Raw genomic sequence first — 15,671 nt, 5'->3', positions numbered from 1 at the left:
TAGATCAGTATATTTAGTTTGCCTAGCTTCCTAAATCTGAATGTTCTAATAATCACCAAGTTCTTAAAGATATCCTAATAATATAATAACTGCTTCCTAGGGGAGTTTCTAAAGTGAAAGTTTCACTTTTCAAAGGGCTTTCATATCCACTACCCTATTTTATCTTACAAGAACATGGTACAGCAAGTCCTCCTGACTGTTGTTAGACACAGCTGAAACAGGGAAAGACGTTAAGAATCTCAAATAATACAAACAACTTGTTCTTAACAGACACGGTCACTAAGAGCTTACCAGTTCTCTGAACATGATGTGTCATCTCAAATACATTTTTGGAAGTCGCTTATTATAAACAAAAGAATTCCACAATCCACCAAAACTCTGTCACTTACTATAAATAAAACAAGCCCACAATCCACCAAAACCCCCAAATCTGTATTTTTGCACATCCCACATAAACTTTGGAAGTCTATGAATTTCTTCTGATAGGAGTTTCTGGTGCTTTCCATTCCTCCAGAGAATTATAATCCCCTATAGATTTTAAAGCTGTGGATTCTTCTCACAATCTTTACCAAAGGAGAAAAGAATTGTGCTGTGTTTGCTGAATTTTCAACTGCAAACTTCAACAATAGCCAGGAGTCATGTGGACCGGTCAGGGAACATAGTGATGGCAAATGTCCTAAGTTGGTCTTCCTATATCATTTGGGGAATTTCTATTGATAAAATGTCAGGCAGCAACACTTGAAAACAGGGCACAAGTATATTCTCCAGGACACAACCTCCACTGACTACAGCAGGCTAAATACATCAGCCTTCAAGACTGGCCAGGAGATGGCTCCTTCACAGAGAACAAATCCTCACTTACTACAATTAAGAAACCACCTTACTCTGAAGCATTAAAACACAAAAGTCACCATCATAATTACAGAAACAGTCTTCTTGGCCAGTTTCTTGCTGGTATCATTAAAATGGTCCTTTACTCTGAGTTATAGTGATCCCCTTTTCTTATTATCTTTAAAAAACAAAACTAACAAAAAGCTGCCCCCTGCTCCCACCATGCTCAACCTCACATCATGATATGGCAGATAATTATTTAAGGTCTGCTATGTGCCAGATTCCCTGCAGGGGAAGATTCCCCTGGAGGCGGGCATGGCAACCCACTCCAGTGTTCTTGCCTGGAGAATCCCATGGACAGAGGAGCCTGGTGGGCTCTAGTCCATGGAGTCACACAGAGTCAGATATGACTGAAGCGACTTAGCATGCACACATGTGTCAGATGCTTATAAACACTTTCCATACATTAATTCATTCAACTGGCTTCCCCGTCTTACACTCCTATGCAGTTGGGTGTTGGAGCCAGCTCACACCAGCTCATGAGAATCAAATGTGCACATCTCTTTGCAAGTCTGTGCATAGTGACATAACTGGGTGGTTTGAAATTGGCCATGGAGAGAAAACTTTCACTACAGAAATTGGCAAATACCACAGATCCAGACTTGACCCATCCCCTCCTCAAATCCAGTTGCTAACATTGACCAGTACAAAACTTTGAATAACTATTCTGAATTCTTTATTATATAACACACATACATGGTCAAGACTCCCAGATCAGAAATTAGCAAACATGAGTTTACTGGAATCTAATAGCACCTTATTTTGAGGAATAATGCTATTACTTGACTGTGTTTTACCAGAGTTTCTTAAAAATATCTCCTATAGCAGCTCCTTGTTGTTGCTTACTCACTAAGTCATTTCCGATTCTATAGCCCACCAGGCTACTCTGTCCATGGGATTTCCCAGGCCAAGAATACTGGAGTGGGTTACCATTTCCTTCTCTAGGGGATCATCCCAACCCAGGGATCAAACTCAAGTCTCCTGTATTGGCAGACAGATTCTTTAACATTGAACCACCAGGGAAGCCCCCTATAGCAGTTTAAGTATTGTCAGGATGCAAAAACATAACACAAAACAAAATAAATGAAATGGAAAATAAACCTTCAGGTTGCCTCAGCGATGGACATTGTAAAAACCACCATACAGAATATTGGCTTAAAAAAGAGAGAGAGAATGAATTTCCCGTTTCCAAGAAGTTACTGGAACACTTTATTAATGGCAGCTTTCACACAAGATTAAAAAGTCAATATAATGCCCTGAAGCACTTCTGAATCACAGAACAAAGATTAAATTGAAATCGGCATAATTTTACTGCATTGTCTCCTGATTATTTGGAAATTGATCAACAGCACATGAATGTATGCTAATTCTCCAGGCACCAGATGTTGAATTAACCAGATGATGTCATTTCCCTGGCCATGAAAAACTAGTTTACCCCCAGAATCCAACAGGTTCTGGAGGACTTCCGACAGGTGGGAATATTTTCATACTATTTTGTTCTTCTCTACAAGGGTTATTATGTGTTTGCAAAGAAAATATTTTAAATATTGAATCTGCCTACATAATAATGTTATCCAATGGAAATAGTAGCCTACACTGTGTATAGTTATATCAAACAGATTCATTTTAAAACTTGGGAAAACCTATCAGTCCTTAAGAAACGTTTTAGAAGTGAGATTAAAATGTCTAAACGTCATTAGAGGTTGATATTCAGGCTCAGGTCTCTGGAGAATACACAGCATGGTAGAACCGGATGAGGTGGACAAGACAGAGCCAGGTGGCCTGCTGGATGTCCGGTGAGAAAAGCAAATTTGGACCCGAGTGGACTGCTGCCTGCATTGTTAAAACATACTTTCCAACTGTGGAAAGCTAAACTTACACACAATGCTTTCATACAAAGTGAGGATTTATAATTTAGTCTGTCTCTCTACTGAGAATGTTTTTATAATAATGAAATCTGCCGTAAATTGATTATTAATAACTTAACCATTGAAGGCTTAACCATAGGAAGGCTAAAGCACACAAACAAACATTATATTATTGTGAATTAACAATTTTTTAGCATTTTTCATAAGAGATTTGTGATCATTAATCTACTATAAAAGTCCTTTATTAGACTTACCCTATATGCCTTTTTTTTTTCCCCAATGACAATTTGCTTTGGTGATGTCAAACTCGGTAAGATAAACACAGTTCTTCGATCACAAAATATGCCCCAGATTTGTTAAAAAAAAAAACCCCAACCTCACCATCTGCCAATGCACTGCATGTTAGAGACCCACAATATTTAATAAAAAGCAAGAGGTTGGGATTCTAATTCTTCAACTTTCCAGGAAAAAAAGAAACCTAAATACACTTTTCTTAACACAAGTTCCCCAAACCAAAAGTGCTAACAAGAAAAAGACTATGAGAGATTACACATTTAAATATAATCTCCCTGGTTTAGGGAACTCAGAAATCACTTAACATAATTTAATTTCCATACCATTGACACATGATCTGGCCTAGATCAGAATTCCTCCTGGATCCATTTACATCTTAGATGGATCACAGACTTTCCCCCCCATAACACCCATGCCCACTAGATGGTGCTGTGGTGCCCCGTTCAAACATTTTCACTTACTTGCATTCTCTGTCTTCCAAATCGAAGTGAGGGTTGAAGTTAATCATAATTCTCTGGTATGGGTCCGGAGCCTGAATCAGCCATTCACATTTTTCACTTGGGTGGTAAGAGTGAGGATAACCAGGAGATGTAAGGTACCCAGGGCTTTCAATTTTTATAGTATCGCCACACTTATCTGCAATAAAATTAACATTTTAGTACTAGATGGTTCCCTGTACAACCAGTTAGGTATTCTAGTTTTACGTATCAATGACAGGTTATTAAACATTCCATAAATTTTTAAGGGGAGCTCCAAGAGGTGCCAGCAGGTCCTTCAGGTGGCGCTGATAGCAACATGCCTCCAAAGAAGGCTCTTTGATCTCAGGAAGTTGGTTCAGGAGGACTTAGAGCTGAAAGGGCTCCATCCCCACCTCCTACAAAGTTCCCTCCCAAGAAAAAGGTCTTCCAGCATTAAAAACATTAAGTCCTCAATGGATGTTAACATGGTCCCCAGGGAGCTTCTGCTAGACTTAATTATACCCCCAGAAGTGTAATCACATTAAGTAGCAAGTTCTAAGTGAAGGCGACTAAAAGATGCTATTCCACCCCTTGTGTTGTTGTTTGATGATAAGCCTGGTCTGTGTCATTGATCAGTGGAGACTGTCATCCAGGACTTCAATTGGCTTAAAGCCAAACCCTTTTTGTTGTTGTCTTATCTGCCTGTAAATCTAAGTGATTTTGAGTTATCTCTGGTCTTTGAGATCCAGAGCATCAGGGAACAAAGTAGATGTGGTGAAGCAGAAATAATTCAGCTCTACTGCTCCAGGAAAGTTGCTCAGTTTTGGAGACCAGATCAAAGTAACTGGGCAGAAAGAAAAATAAATAGCTACACAGATTAATTCTAATTACCTACATGTTGGAAAAAACTCCCCGACATGGAGGTCTGGGTATCACAGATGGTGAGCTACACCCTCACATTTTAGAAAAGGTGAGCTAACTACTTTTGACCTTCCTTTCAAAAAAACACCCCAAACCTGAAGTGATTCACTGAGAGCCAAAGAAACCAGTCTTTGGGCAGCTTTATTGTTCAGTATGGACCCTCACTGTCACTTTTTATGATGGATTTCATATTAGAGAGTCTCAGCCTGAAAGGCTGCCACATTTATTGATGCTTAATTTTGAGCAATAAAAATTCGGTGCATAAGCTATGTAAGAGGAACAGGTATGAAAGCAGTGAAACATAAGCCTATCAATCACAAATTTTCAGTAATGGTATATATAGATTTTAATATTGCATCTAATAGATTCCCAGTGGAAAAAGAATGGCATTCTTTGCTCTCAGCATGAATTTATAAATCTACAGAATTTTATTACAGGAAAACCAGGTCAAATGGAAATGAAAGATGAAGTGCACATCAAAAATACATAAAGCTACATGCATTACAGAAATCATTTCCCATAAATTAAAAGAGAAGACAATATAAATTACTTTGTTTTTCTCAGTTGTTAGATGTTTTTGACTTTGTTTCTTAGACTGTGTGTGTGTGGGGGGTGGGTAGCCTTATACGGGTTTCCTTTACCTTAGCTTTTAGAAGCTTAAGGTTTGCCAAGAAGAAATGGTGTTGTAACTGGAGTTTAGAATCTCAGCTAATGATCATACTGGACTCTGTTATGTTATTCTGCAGAGGCTCTTGCATTATTTTAAATGTGCAGAAAACTTGGAAAGCAACCCCATCTCATTAAGTCTCCTCCAGCTCTGTACAAACATCATGGCAGTGTCTGGCATCTGTTAAGGAGTGAAATAAAACAGCACTGCTTGTAGCCACTCGACAGAGTCACTTCAGAAGACATTTAGGTGGACTTGGTACCACACCAGAGCTCTTTAATCTGTGACTTCTGAGAAAGTGACAGTGTAATAAGATAATGTGGACTCCTAGACTCCCTGGCTCTGTTAAATCTCTCTAACACTTGATTAAGAACGAGCAGTTTCTAATGATTCTGGACCATTAGTCCTAAATAAGGTTAATGAATTAATTTAGCAAACACTGGTACTCCGAGGAGGTGGACATGGCTGGAAAAGGTCTGCTGAGCTAGAGGCATTAACTCGCTTTGGTCATTGTTAAGTATAGCAACATAGGTTTAACCAGTCAAGTCACTGATTGCAGCTCAGGGTCTCAGCATTCCCCAGATTTCTGCTAAGAAAATTGGGAAGCATGTATATCTCTCATGTATGTACATACACACACATACACACACACACACACAGACATACATACGGAGTTCACAACCTAAAGTCTGAAAGCTATTGGCATTGGATTTCAAATCCATCCTATGAACACTCGCCACCGTGGAAGCAGATGTTGGGTTACTGTAATTTCTAAAGTCTAACCACTGGAGCTCTTTCAATTGGAGGTGAGTGTTATTTCATTCCCTGCCAGACTAGAGAAGGATGCCATCATCTGAGGTTCATTAATAAATTGAACTCTACATTCACAATTGTGTGTGTTCTGCTTCCAAGCATATCTTTTAGAACATTGCTTGGTAGCTGCTGGGGAAATCTATTGCTTCAATCACGAAACCTCTAAAAAGAATATTAGAGAGATTAACTCCTATCATAAACATGCGATTTAAATTCCTCTCAGTATGAACCCCTCCACTTGTGGTCTCTTATTAAAACAATATACCACCAGTAAGTAGCGGATGGGCTCCCGTTCTAATTACTCTGATTGAAATCTAAGCCAGGCTAAAGTAAATATTTGATAATTAGCTAATCATAATTGCTGAAGACTTACTGTAAAGATAATGCCACCCGCCCCCTTGCTTCCACCTACTTTACAGTGTAAGTCGAACATGCCTACAACCAGATCCCATTTTAAAACACACTATTTACGTTACAGGATACTGCTTCTAACCCAGAACGGTCTTCCCTTTACTTAACACTGAGTGGTTTTAAAAGCTAAGTGGAAGCTGCAACTAGGTTAGGGGATTTTCACATATCCTGGTGCCTTGCAGCATGTGTATCAGATTCCTTTATTGACACGATGTAACTTTCATTCATACTCCAGACGGAGCAGGGCTGGTTTGAAAAAGCGGAGGAGGGACTAACACCCACCCGCAAACCGCTATCTCCTGCGGGCACCCACCAGAGGAATCAGTTCGGGGGAGCTGTCGGAGAATCAGGAAGTGCTCCCGGTAAAGTGTTCATTAACTTTCAACAGGCATCATATTTTTGAAAGGGAGTCTCCTCTAATTGCCTTGGGGAGGAAACATTATTAAGATAATTGGTGCGCTGATCTGGGAAGGTAGGGCGCTCTGCCTTGTAGCAGAGGTGGGAAAAACCCCATGGCCAAACAACCAACTTCAGGAGGGAGTCAGAAGACATGAATCTCCCTGCCCTACCTACAACAATTGATCTTCTTTCTTTATTTCTCCGTCTGGCTAAAAGTTTCCTTCACCCGGAAGGCGGCTCTCCCCGGTGGGTCCCGGCAGCTGGGCGCGGGCAGCCGGGAACTGGGTTCACCCCCGCGGCCGCGCGCCTCCGCCTGTCACTTACCGTTGCGAAAAGCGCCGGCCGCGCTGAGGACCAGGGCTAGCGCGGCGCACAAGAGCTGCAGCCCCTTCTCCATCCCTCCTTCGCCGGGTCCCCGGGGCGAACGCGGGAGAACCGAACGTGCGGGGAAAAGAGAGCCCCGGGACGATCTCCACGATCCGGAGCGCTTCCACTCCTCCCGGAGCTGTAAAATCCTCAGACCGTCTTGGAGAAAGAAAAGCAGCGAGGCAATGCCTCGATCCGAGAGAAACGCTCCTCTTTTTGTGTCTCAAGTCGCCTGCATCCTGTCATTTAGCTCCGGTTTCCTCTCTCTTTTCCCACACTTGTTCCTCTTCCAGGAGCCGCTGCCCGGGCCATGTCTCAAAAAAAAGGGGGGGGGGGAGTGTGGGAGGAGGAGAAGGAGGGACGTAGAGAAACACACACCAACGCCAATTTCCAGAAAGAAAAAAAAAAAAAAATCCGGCTTGATTCTGGACCCGTTGGAGCCGGGGAGCTGGCGCCCAAGGGAGGTCAGGGTGTCTGCGTGAAGAAGAGGAGCAAGCAATGAAAAGATGAGCGGGAGACGGAGGAGTTTCACCAACTGCACCCCCGCCTCCCCCACCGCCTCCTCCCCTCCCCTTCTGGAGCCCTTCCCTCGCTTCCCCCGCCCCTCTTTCCCTCACAGGCTCGCCAGCGACTCCCTGACAAGAGACGGGGAGGAACAAGTTTCTCTCCTTGAACGTTCCACGTCCGTCTGTCCGTCTCTCCCGCAGGCCCTGCTGGGATCTTCCCCGGCAGGGAGGCGCCGGGACTCCGTGCCCAGGGCGGGCTGGCGGATGTGTTTGGGGGGCACCGGACGTCGAGGTCGGTGGCAGCGCCAGGGTCGTGCTAGCCCACCTCGGCATGCTCGCTCGGGCCCCCGGAGGAGAGCGAGGCAGCTTCCCTAGGATTTTGGGGGGTTGGCCGCCAGAGACAGGCGGCGTGCCCGGGAGGTGGCGGCTGCTTCTCCCAACTCGGAAACCCCGGGGAGGCGCCCGAGGCGCCCGGGTCGTGACCTGGGGCAGGAACAGCAGGGCGCCCCTGGACATTGCGGGTCAGGCCCGAAGGGGCCGAGGAAAGGGGGAGAGCTTGGGGACGCACCCCGGAGCCAGGCGAGGGTCGGCGTGTCACTGCCACGTAGAGCCGAGTCAGTAGACTCACGCGGACGAGGCTGTGCTGCAACCCCGCCCGGCCTCCCTGCCCGGTATCGGGGTGCGCGGCTGGGTGCCTGGCGAGCCCGGGTGTCCGCCGCGCGCCGCGGGCTCCATTGTTGCCGGAGATCCGGTGTCCTCTCCTCCCGGCCAGAGGGGACGCCGTAGGGTGGGAGGTGGTGAGCCTTCCAGCTAGGGGGCAGTCGTCGCCCGACCCCGCCCAGCCGCCAGATTCGGAGCCTAGGTGCTCGGGGTTTGGAAATGAGGCGTCCAGCGGTCGGGGCTCCTGTGCATCCCTGGGGAGCAAGAACAGTGGCGGGGGCGGGGTGTTGCTCTTGGCCGGGCTCTCACGGTGCCGGATCCGGCTACAGGCCATTGTCACACAGGCCCACCCCCGCCTCCCACGGCGGCGCGTCCTCAGTGGGCGCTGGATGCCCCCCAGTTCGGTCCCTGAGGGTTTTCCGAGAACTGCTGCAGAAAGCCTCTGCGGATAGTAATAGCAAGGACATTTCAGGGAGCAAACAGGTTTTGGCTGCGGATCAGGCCCTTGAGAGAGAGAGGTAAATGCCGAGGGCCCCCTCCTAAGGAGTTCGTGGGGAAGGTGAAAAGGTCAGCCGCCTTCTGGGAACGGCGTTTCTGCACACACCCGAAAGCAGAACCTTATTCCTACCTGGCGCAAAGAGCTGGCAAAAGAGATTTAGGAATGTTGGCAGGAAGACTCTGGTCAAAGGTTTTGGCGGAAGAACTAGGGGCGGGACGCGAGAGAGGCGGCCCAGCGCGCGCGGGCCCCGGCAAGGGTTCCGCGCTAGCGGGTGGCGGCTGGGCGCGGTGACGCGTGCAAGCTGGGGTACTGGCGAGCCCCGCGCGCGGGGCAAAGCTGCACCTCGGACTTGCGGGCCCGCGCCCGGGGAGTCCCCGCCTCCAAGCTGGAGACCGGCCTCCTGGGCGCACGAGTCGTCATCCCCACCGTTACTCCCCCCCGCCTCCCCGCCTCCGGCCCGAGCGCCACTTCGCCCTCGCTGGTTTCCTACTTCTCCGCTATCCCACCCCGGACTCTCGGTGGGAAGGTGGCACTGTGAGGCCGAGAGTCAAACGCCTGGGTGGGGCGGAAGAGGCAGCAGCGGGGCGAGACCGGGCGCCAGCTGCGCCCGCGCAGACTCCGGGGAGCCATCGCCGCGGAGGGAAGCCCGGGCGCTTGGCTACCGCGGGCGCGCGACGCCTCCTCCCCGCTTTCGGCGCACCCCTGGCAGTGGCAATCCCCGGCTGCTCGGGGCGAGCGCCATCGTCAGATTTGGGGTGACCCCGGGCGACCTCAGCCCGAGGTTCGAAGGGAGAGGCGCCTCTCCGAAACTGGCAGGTTGACAGAGAAGTGGAACCGCGCGGCGCAGCGCAGGGGCGTCCTGGAGTCACGGCTGCCCGCCTCCTTCCTAGTGGGAACCGCGCGGTCCCGCTCGCTCTCGGGATCGGGTTGAACCGTCTGTGCCTCCGCGGGGTGAGCGAGGGGGCACTCGCGGAGACTTGAGCCGTGTTGTTTTTAGAAAAATGCCTCCAATCTCTCTTCCCTTTTCCCTGCTGAATGTGCATTTCCCAGTCTGAACCCACCAAGCTAACAAAGCCACCAGATTCTGCGCTGCGAGAGGCACTGCCCCCGCCCCGCCACCTCGCCCCCTTCCTCTCACCCGCCTTTCCCGGGGAAGGGTCGCACTCAGAAAACGCCTTTCTTGCTCTCCAGCTGAGCATTTTACCAGCCTTTCTCCAACCAACTAATAAGACACGCAGTAGGTACTCTGGGGGAAATTTCATGTTTAAGTTCTGCCTCTGATTTTTCTGGTCTCATCTGATCTGAGACTTTTCTCTAACTCCGGAGTTTCCACATGCAGTTTGGGTAATGGGAGCCCTACCGCACTGATTGATAATTGGATGCTAGTGGGTAGGTACGGAGCAAATTGTCTTTGCTAACAACCTCTTTCCTCTGCTGGTGGAGTCCACTAAGTGTCAAAGAGGGTCAGTTTTAGATTTCTGTGTTCCCTCTGCAAGGAGACAGACCGACCTTTACGTGAGGTAAGTGATAGGAAGAATTTGGCAGTATTCCTAGGCTGATTCTATTTTGTCTCACGAACACATATCTTTCAGACATCACAAGTCCTCAGACTATGTAGGACCCGATTCGACTGAAGGGAAGATCCACCACCACACTCCCTGAGTGCAAGGCAGAGGCCCTGGATGGACAATACCCAGCTTCAAGGACTGCTATGAAGGGGTTACTGCAGGAAGAAAGCCCTTCACTTCTGCCTCCTGAGCCAGGCTGGAACAGAGGTCCATCGTATAAGAATAGACTGGGTGGTAAATGCATGATTTCTTTCATCAAGCTCTCATCAATTTGTCATAAGTAGGTGAGATCCATTGCTCCCAGAAGGCCATTTGAGCCACTAATGTCCTCAGAGTATTTCAGGTTGGTGTAAATGGAGCTTGGTATTTCAGAACTGCATCACATCTAGTTGCTTCAGGAGGGCATGGCAACCCACTTCAGTATTCTTGCTTGGAGAACCCCATAGACAGAGGACCCTGGTGGGCTACAGTCCACAGGGTCGGACATGCCTGAAGGTACTTAGTACAGTTCAGTTCAGTTCAGTCGCTCAGTCGTGTCCGACTCTTTGCGACCCCATGAATTGCAGCACGCCAGGCCTCCCTGTCCATCACCAACTCCCGGAGTTTACCCAAACCCATGTTCATCAAGTTGGTGATGCCATCCAACCGTCTTACTTAGTACACAGGTACACAAAGTCTAGTCAAGTTTTTTAAAGCAGTCACATCAACTTATTTCACAAAAGCAACCACGAAACATAGTTTTAGTAGGAGCTAACCTACATTTGAAATGTAAGAATGAAAGACATGAAACAGAAAAGCTTAAAAATTGGAATTTAGATTAAATGCCCACTATTTACAATAATTACATTAAAAATGGCATGGTGGTTAAATGACTGTCATTCAAGGGGTGCCCTTTTGGACCTCATGTAGAGCTGTCTCCATTTGGATTAACAGAGGAAAGAAGAAAAATAAACTAATGAACTTTTACCTTCTGATCTTTATTTTGAGCCTTTTAAAAACCTTGAAAATTCTTCAAATATTGGAGAAAAGACTACCATCAAAGTTTTAAAACAAAGTTACAATATAAAGTGTCTGTAATACAGTGTGCACAAATGCAGGAAGACACTGCTAAATTTTGAACTGTGAGTAGATTCAAAGCATTTGTTGGTCTCAGATATTAGGGCTAGAATTTGAAAACTATTTTTGTCTGAAAGGATAATCTTAGATTATTCTGCCTTCATTGAATTATTTTTTCATTATAAAAATTAGATAATAATAATCCATAGAAATACTCATCAAATCACTAAAGACATCATTAGAGAGAACATACTCAACATTTCAAAAGGACTATTTTTAAATAGAACAATCTATAAAGCATTATTTGAACATCAAACAAGGGAAGGCTATTTCTTAAAAGTTAATCATAGTGAACTAAAATTCTGAAGAATTTTAAAAATTAGTAAAACCTAAATTAAAACTATCAACTAAAGGCCAAAAATAATTCTAGAGAATTTTGAAAATTAATAAAAAATAATTTTAAAACTATCAGCCAAAGCTCAGAAAAGCCCTCCAAAAAACATCTCACCGTTAAGAACTATAGAATTTATCCTAACAGAATATTATTTCATTTTGTATTCTTAGCAGATGGCTCTAGCTATTTACATGAGAATGATTCAGTTATAAATGGAATTATTTTCTTAACTTCTCTTTCTTATAGTTTATTGTTAGTGTACACAAACACAACAGATTTTTGTGTATTGATTTTGTAGTTTACAGCTTAATTCTGAAGCTGAAACTCCAATACTTTGGCCACCTGATGCGAAGAACCGACTCATTTGAAAAGACCCTGATGCTGGGAAAGATTGAAGGTGAGAGGAGAAGGAGACGACAGAGGATAAGATGGTTGGATGGCATCACCAACTCAATGGACATGAGTTTGAGTAAACTCCGGGAGTTGGTGATGGACAGGGAGGCCTGGCGTGCTGTGGACCATGGGGTCGCAAAGAGTTGGACATGACTGAACTGAACTGAACTGAGCTGAACAGTTTTTTGATGGAGTCCTTAAGGTTTTCTATCATGTCATCTGCAAATAGTGACAGTTCTACTTCTTTTCTATTTGGATGTCTTTTATTTATTTTTCCTTGCTTAATTGTTCTGACTAGGCCTTGCAATATTATATTGAATAAAAGTGGAAAGAGTGGGCATCCTTGTCTTGTTCCTGATTCTAGAGGAAAACCTTTCAGCTTTTCCATGTTAAGTATGATCTTAACACTAGATTTGTCATATATGGCTTTGTTATATTGAGATATGTACCCTCTATACCCTATTTGTTGAGTGTTTATGTACCATAAATAGATGTTGAATTTTTGTCAGATGCTTTTTCTGGATCTATTGAAATGATCATATGATTTTTATCCTTCATTTTGTTAATGTAGTGTATCACACCGACTAATTTGCAGATGTTGAACCAACCTTGCATCCCAAGTAAATCCCATTTGATCATGGTGTATGTTCTTTTAATGTACTGTCGACTTCAGTTTTAATAATATTTTATTGAGAATTTTTGTATCTGTGCTCATCAAGGATATTGGCCTATAATTTTCTTTTCCTGTGGCATCTTTGTCTGGTTTGGGTTTTGAACATTCTTAAACATTTTGCTGGTGGGTGGACTCAAGTATCCAGGGAGATGTTGAAAATAAGGCACAGAAAAGATAATAAGGGTATAAATTGCCTGACAAGGCAGGAGGGGATATAATCTGGATTGCAGAAAGATGATTTACTCTAGATTGAATGAGGGACAGCTCCTTTGTTAAAACTGTAGGGAAAGAGGAGCTGATGAGTATAATTGCAAGCAGGTTTGTCATTCTGTAGAATAAGTGGACAGTATTTTCTCTTTCATTATCTCCTCTCTCCTATAACAAGACACAGAGGGGTACTTAAAGTCTACAAAGAGCAGTGAAATTGGAGTGAAGACCAGACTGACTAGAGAAGTTGTTATTGCTATTGCTATGGTTTTGATAATTTTTGATTAAAATAGTTTGAGAATTTGAGCTAGGAAAACATTTTCCTAGAAAAATTGGCTAGGCTTTCATAAAATTCACAAAAATATGCTAATCACAAAAATATCCTACTGAAATAATAATAGCATATGAAAGGTATTATCTCAACTTTAGTGATTCATAGTAGATGCTTAATAAACGCTTTAAGAAATGGGAATTTTTCTAAGCATTATTTATAACAAATTAATAACTGTGTCTTTTGATGCGCAGGAAGTATTACTCCAAATATCTTTTTTCAGTAATGTCTGTCCCCTACTCATGCTCATCTTTGTCCTTTAATCTTCTAGAGATGGCCAAAGAAGGTTTTAGAATTTGTTTTACACCCTATGCCAGACATCCACAGACTGACTTATTTAGACAATTAATGTGAAATACAACCAAAGCATTTCTTTAGTTTTCTCAGTTTCAGAGTCACCATCAGCGTTGCTTAAGTTTTTCACAGATATTTATGTGATTCTTTCGCTTGCATTGAATTGTTACATAATTTCTGCCTTGGGCTTCCCTGGTAGCTCAGCTGGTAAAGTATCCACCTGCAATGCAGGAGACCTGGTTTGATTCCTGGGTGGGGAAAATCTTCTGGAGAAGGGATAGGCTACCCACTCCAGTACTCTGGCCTGGAGAATTCCATGGACTGTGTATAGTTTATGTGGTCACAGAGGGTCGGACATCACTGAGTGCCTTTCATTCACACTTCCTGCCTTGATAGTTCAGACAAACATATTGTGTAGACTTTTTGTCAGTGGGCATCTTTCTTCAATGTATTACGTTAAACCGTCAGACTATTAGTGCTTTGCCTCCTATATAGGAGGTGATACGTTAATACTTAGTGATTTTCAGCTACAAAATTCACTGCCTGGATAGACTTGCCCTAATACCATATAAAAGCTTGTATGAGGTGAGAAAGCCATGCAGAACAAGGCAGGTTTTCTTGGAAGTTTTATTTTAAAAATTTTCAGCCAATTAGTACAGCAGGTTACCTTTTACAGGCATGCTTTCCTCCTACTTGAATGCTGTAAACACCCCAGCAGGGACAATAAATAGCAGTGTAGACAGGAAGGACAAATATTTGTTAAGAGACACTTCTGCAGCTTTCTCTTCTTGATCTTTTTCAGTGTAAGTTTTAGTTGTAGGAACTGGAAATAATAGAACCATAAAAGTTTAGACAGCAAAATTATAATGTGACAGGGGATAAGAAAATATATGTATAAGTTTGCCTTTTGAAATATAAGGCAAAAAAGCAAGTGGCATTAGGTCTGTCTAATTATATTGCATATATTTGCATTAACAGAGTTCAGAATGGACCTGGGTCTTACCAGCCTCTAACGGCACTGCTTGTCTCTCTCACACCATGGATGGAAAAACCAGGATAGGTGGTATGTTCAAATTTAACAAGATTATGCAGCAATTCTGTGATGGGATAAAATATGAGAAATTGATGTTGAACTTAGGTTTTATCTTACAGAAGTTGGAAGTAAGGCTTTATAGTAAAATAGTTAACACAGTTGGTTCATTCTTTTGAAAATTCAGTGTATATTCAGTAGCTTGTGTTTTACGATACCAAATATCTTCTTAAATTCATACTGTGCTACTGTCTCCAGTCAGGTGTACAAAGGCACAGTGTCGTTTTTTCAAACCTCTTTGTGATTTTAGAGACTTTGGGGTTATATTTAAGGATAAACTAGATGTTTTAGACAGTACTCAAATTTTAGCTCATACTCAAATTGAGAAGGCAATGGTACCCCACTCCAGTACTCTCGCCTGGAAAATCCCATGGACGGAGGAGCCTGGTAGGCTGCAGTCCATGGGGTCACTAAGAGTCGGACACAACTGAGCGACTTCACTTTCATGCATTGGAGAAGGCAATGGCAACCCACTCCAGTGTTCTTGCCTGGAGAATCCCAGGGACAGGGGAGCCTGGCGGGCTGCCGTCTATGGGGTCACACAGAGTCGGACACGACTGAAGCGACTTAGCAGCAGCAGCAGCAAATTGACTCAAACATACTCAGATTCAATGTTCTCTGCCAAAGCAGACTCCTGTCTCATTGATTTTTAAGGTTCTTTGGGCTTTGGTTTGAAAATGCCTGCCTTGGGTTTTCACACAGTTATCTATCCTAGACAGACAACCTCTGTTATCTATGAAGCTGATGTTAGTCTTGATCATGTCAAGTGAACGTCTTTTATTATGTAGATATAAGATCACAACTTTTCCTGTTATATGTAAGAGGAACTTCCTTGTCAATTACAGGATATATGAGTGTGTGGTACTCAGGGTTGTCCATTGCACAGCCAGAAACAAACATGGATTAATAAAA

At 44.2% G+C, this 15,671-nt stretch overlaps 2 protein-coding genes across 6 annotated transcripts in view; one reads left to right on the top strand and one right to left on the bottom strand.

The window, feature by feature from the left end:
* Positions 1-7,373, bottom strand: part of NRP1 (neuropilin 1) — a 145,885-nt gene extending 138,512 nt beyond the window's left edge. For all 5 annotated transcript variants that reach the window (XM_081558730.1, XM_081558731.1, XM_081558734.1 and 2 more), the window contains exons 1-2: positions 7,047-7,373; positions 3,515-3,689 (exon numbers count right to left, since the gene is read on the bottom strand). In XM_081558730.1, the coding sequence (XP_081414856.1) occupies positions 3,515-3,689; positions 7,047-7,119 (248 nt within the window). In that variant the 5' untranslated portion in view covers positions 7,120-7,373. The remainder of the gene's footprint in view (positions 1-3,514; positions 3,690-7,046) is intronic.
* Positions 7,374-8,643: 1,270 nt separating this feature from the next.
* LOC145530952 (uncharacterized) lies at positions 8,644-13,513 on the top strand. The gene is made up of 4 exons (XM_081552284.1): positions 8,644-8,653; positions 8,799-9,704; positions 10,346-10,605; positions 12,070-13,513. Exons 1-2 carry the CDS (start codon positions 8,644-8,646, stop codon positions 9,572-9,574), a joined length of 786 nt encoding a protein of 261 aa, XP_081408410.1. The 3' UTR covers positions 9,575-9,704; positions 10,346-10,605; positions 12,070-13,513.
* Positions 13,514-15,671: the final 2,158 nt, after the last annotated feature.

The sequence above is a fragment of the Giraffa tippelskirchi genome, chromosome 13 (assembly GCF_054371585.1).
Source record: "Giraffa tippelskirchi isolate mGirTip1 chromosome 13, T2T-mGirTip1v1.2.pri, whole genome shotgun sequence".
Classification (NCBI taxonomy): domain Eukaryota; kingdom Metazoa; phylum Chordata; class Mammalia; order Artiodactyla; family Giraffidae; genus Giraffa; species Giraffa tippelskirchi.
Note: the sequence above shows the minus strand (reverse complement) of the source record. Positions and strands in the feature narration are given on the sequence as shown.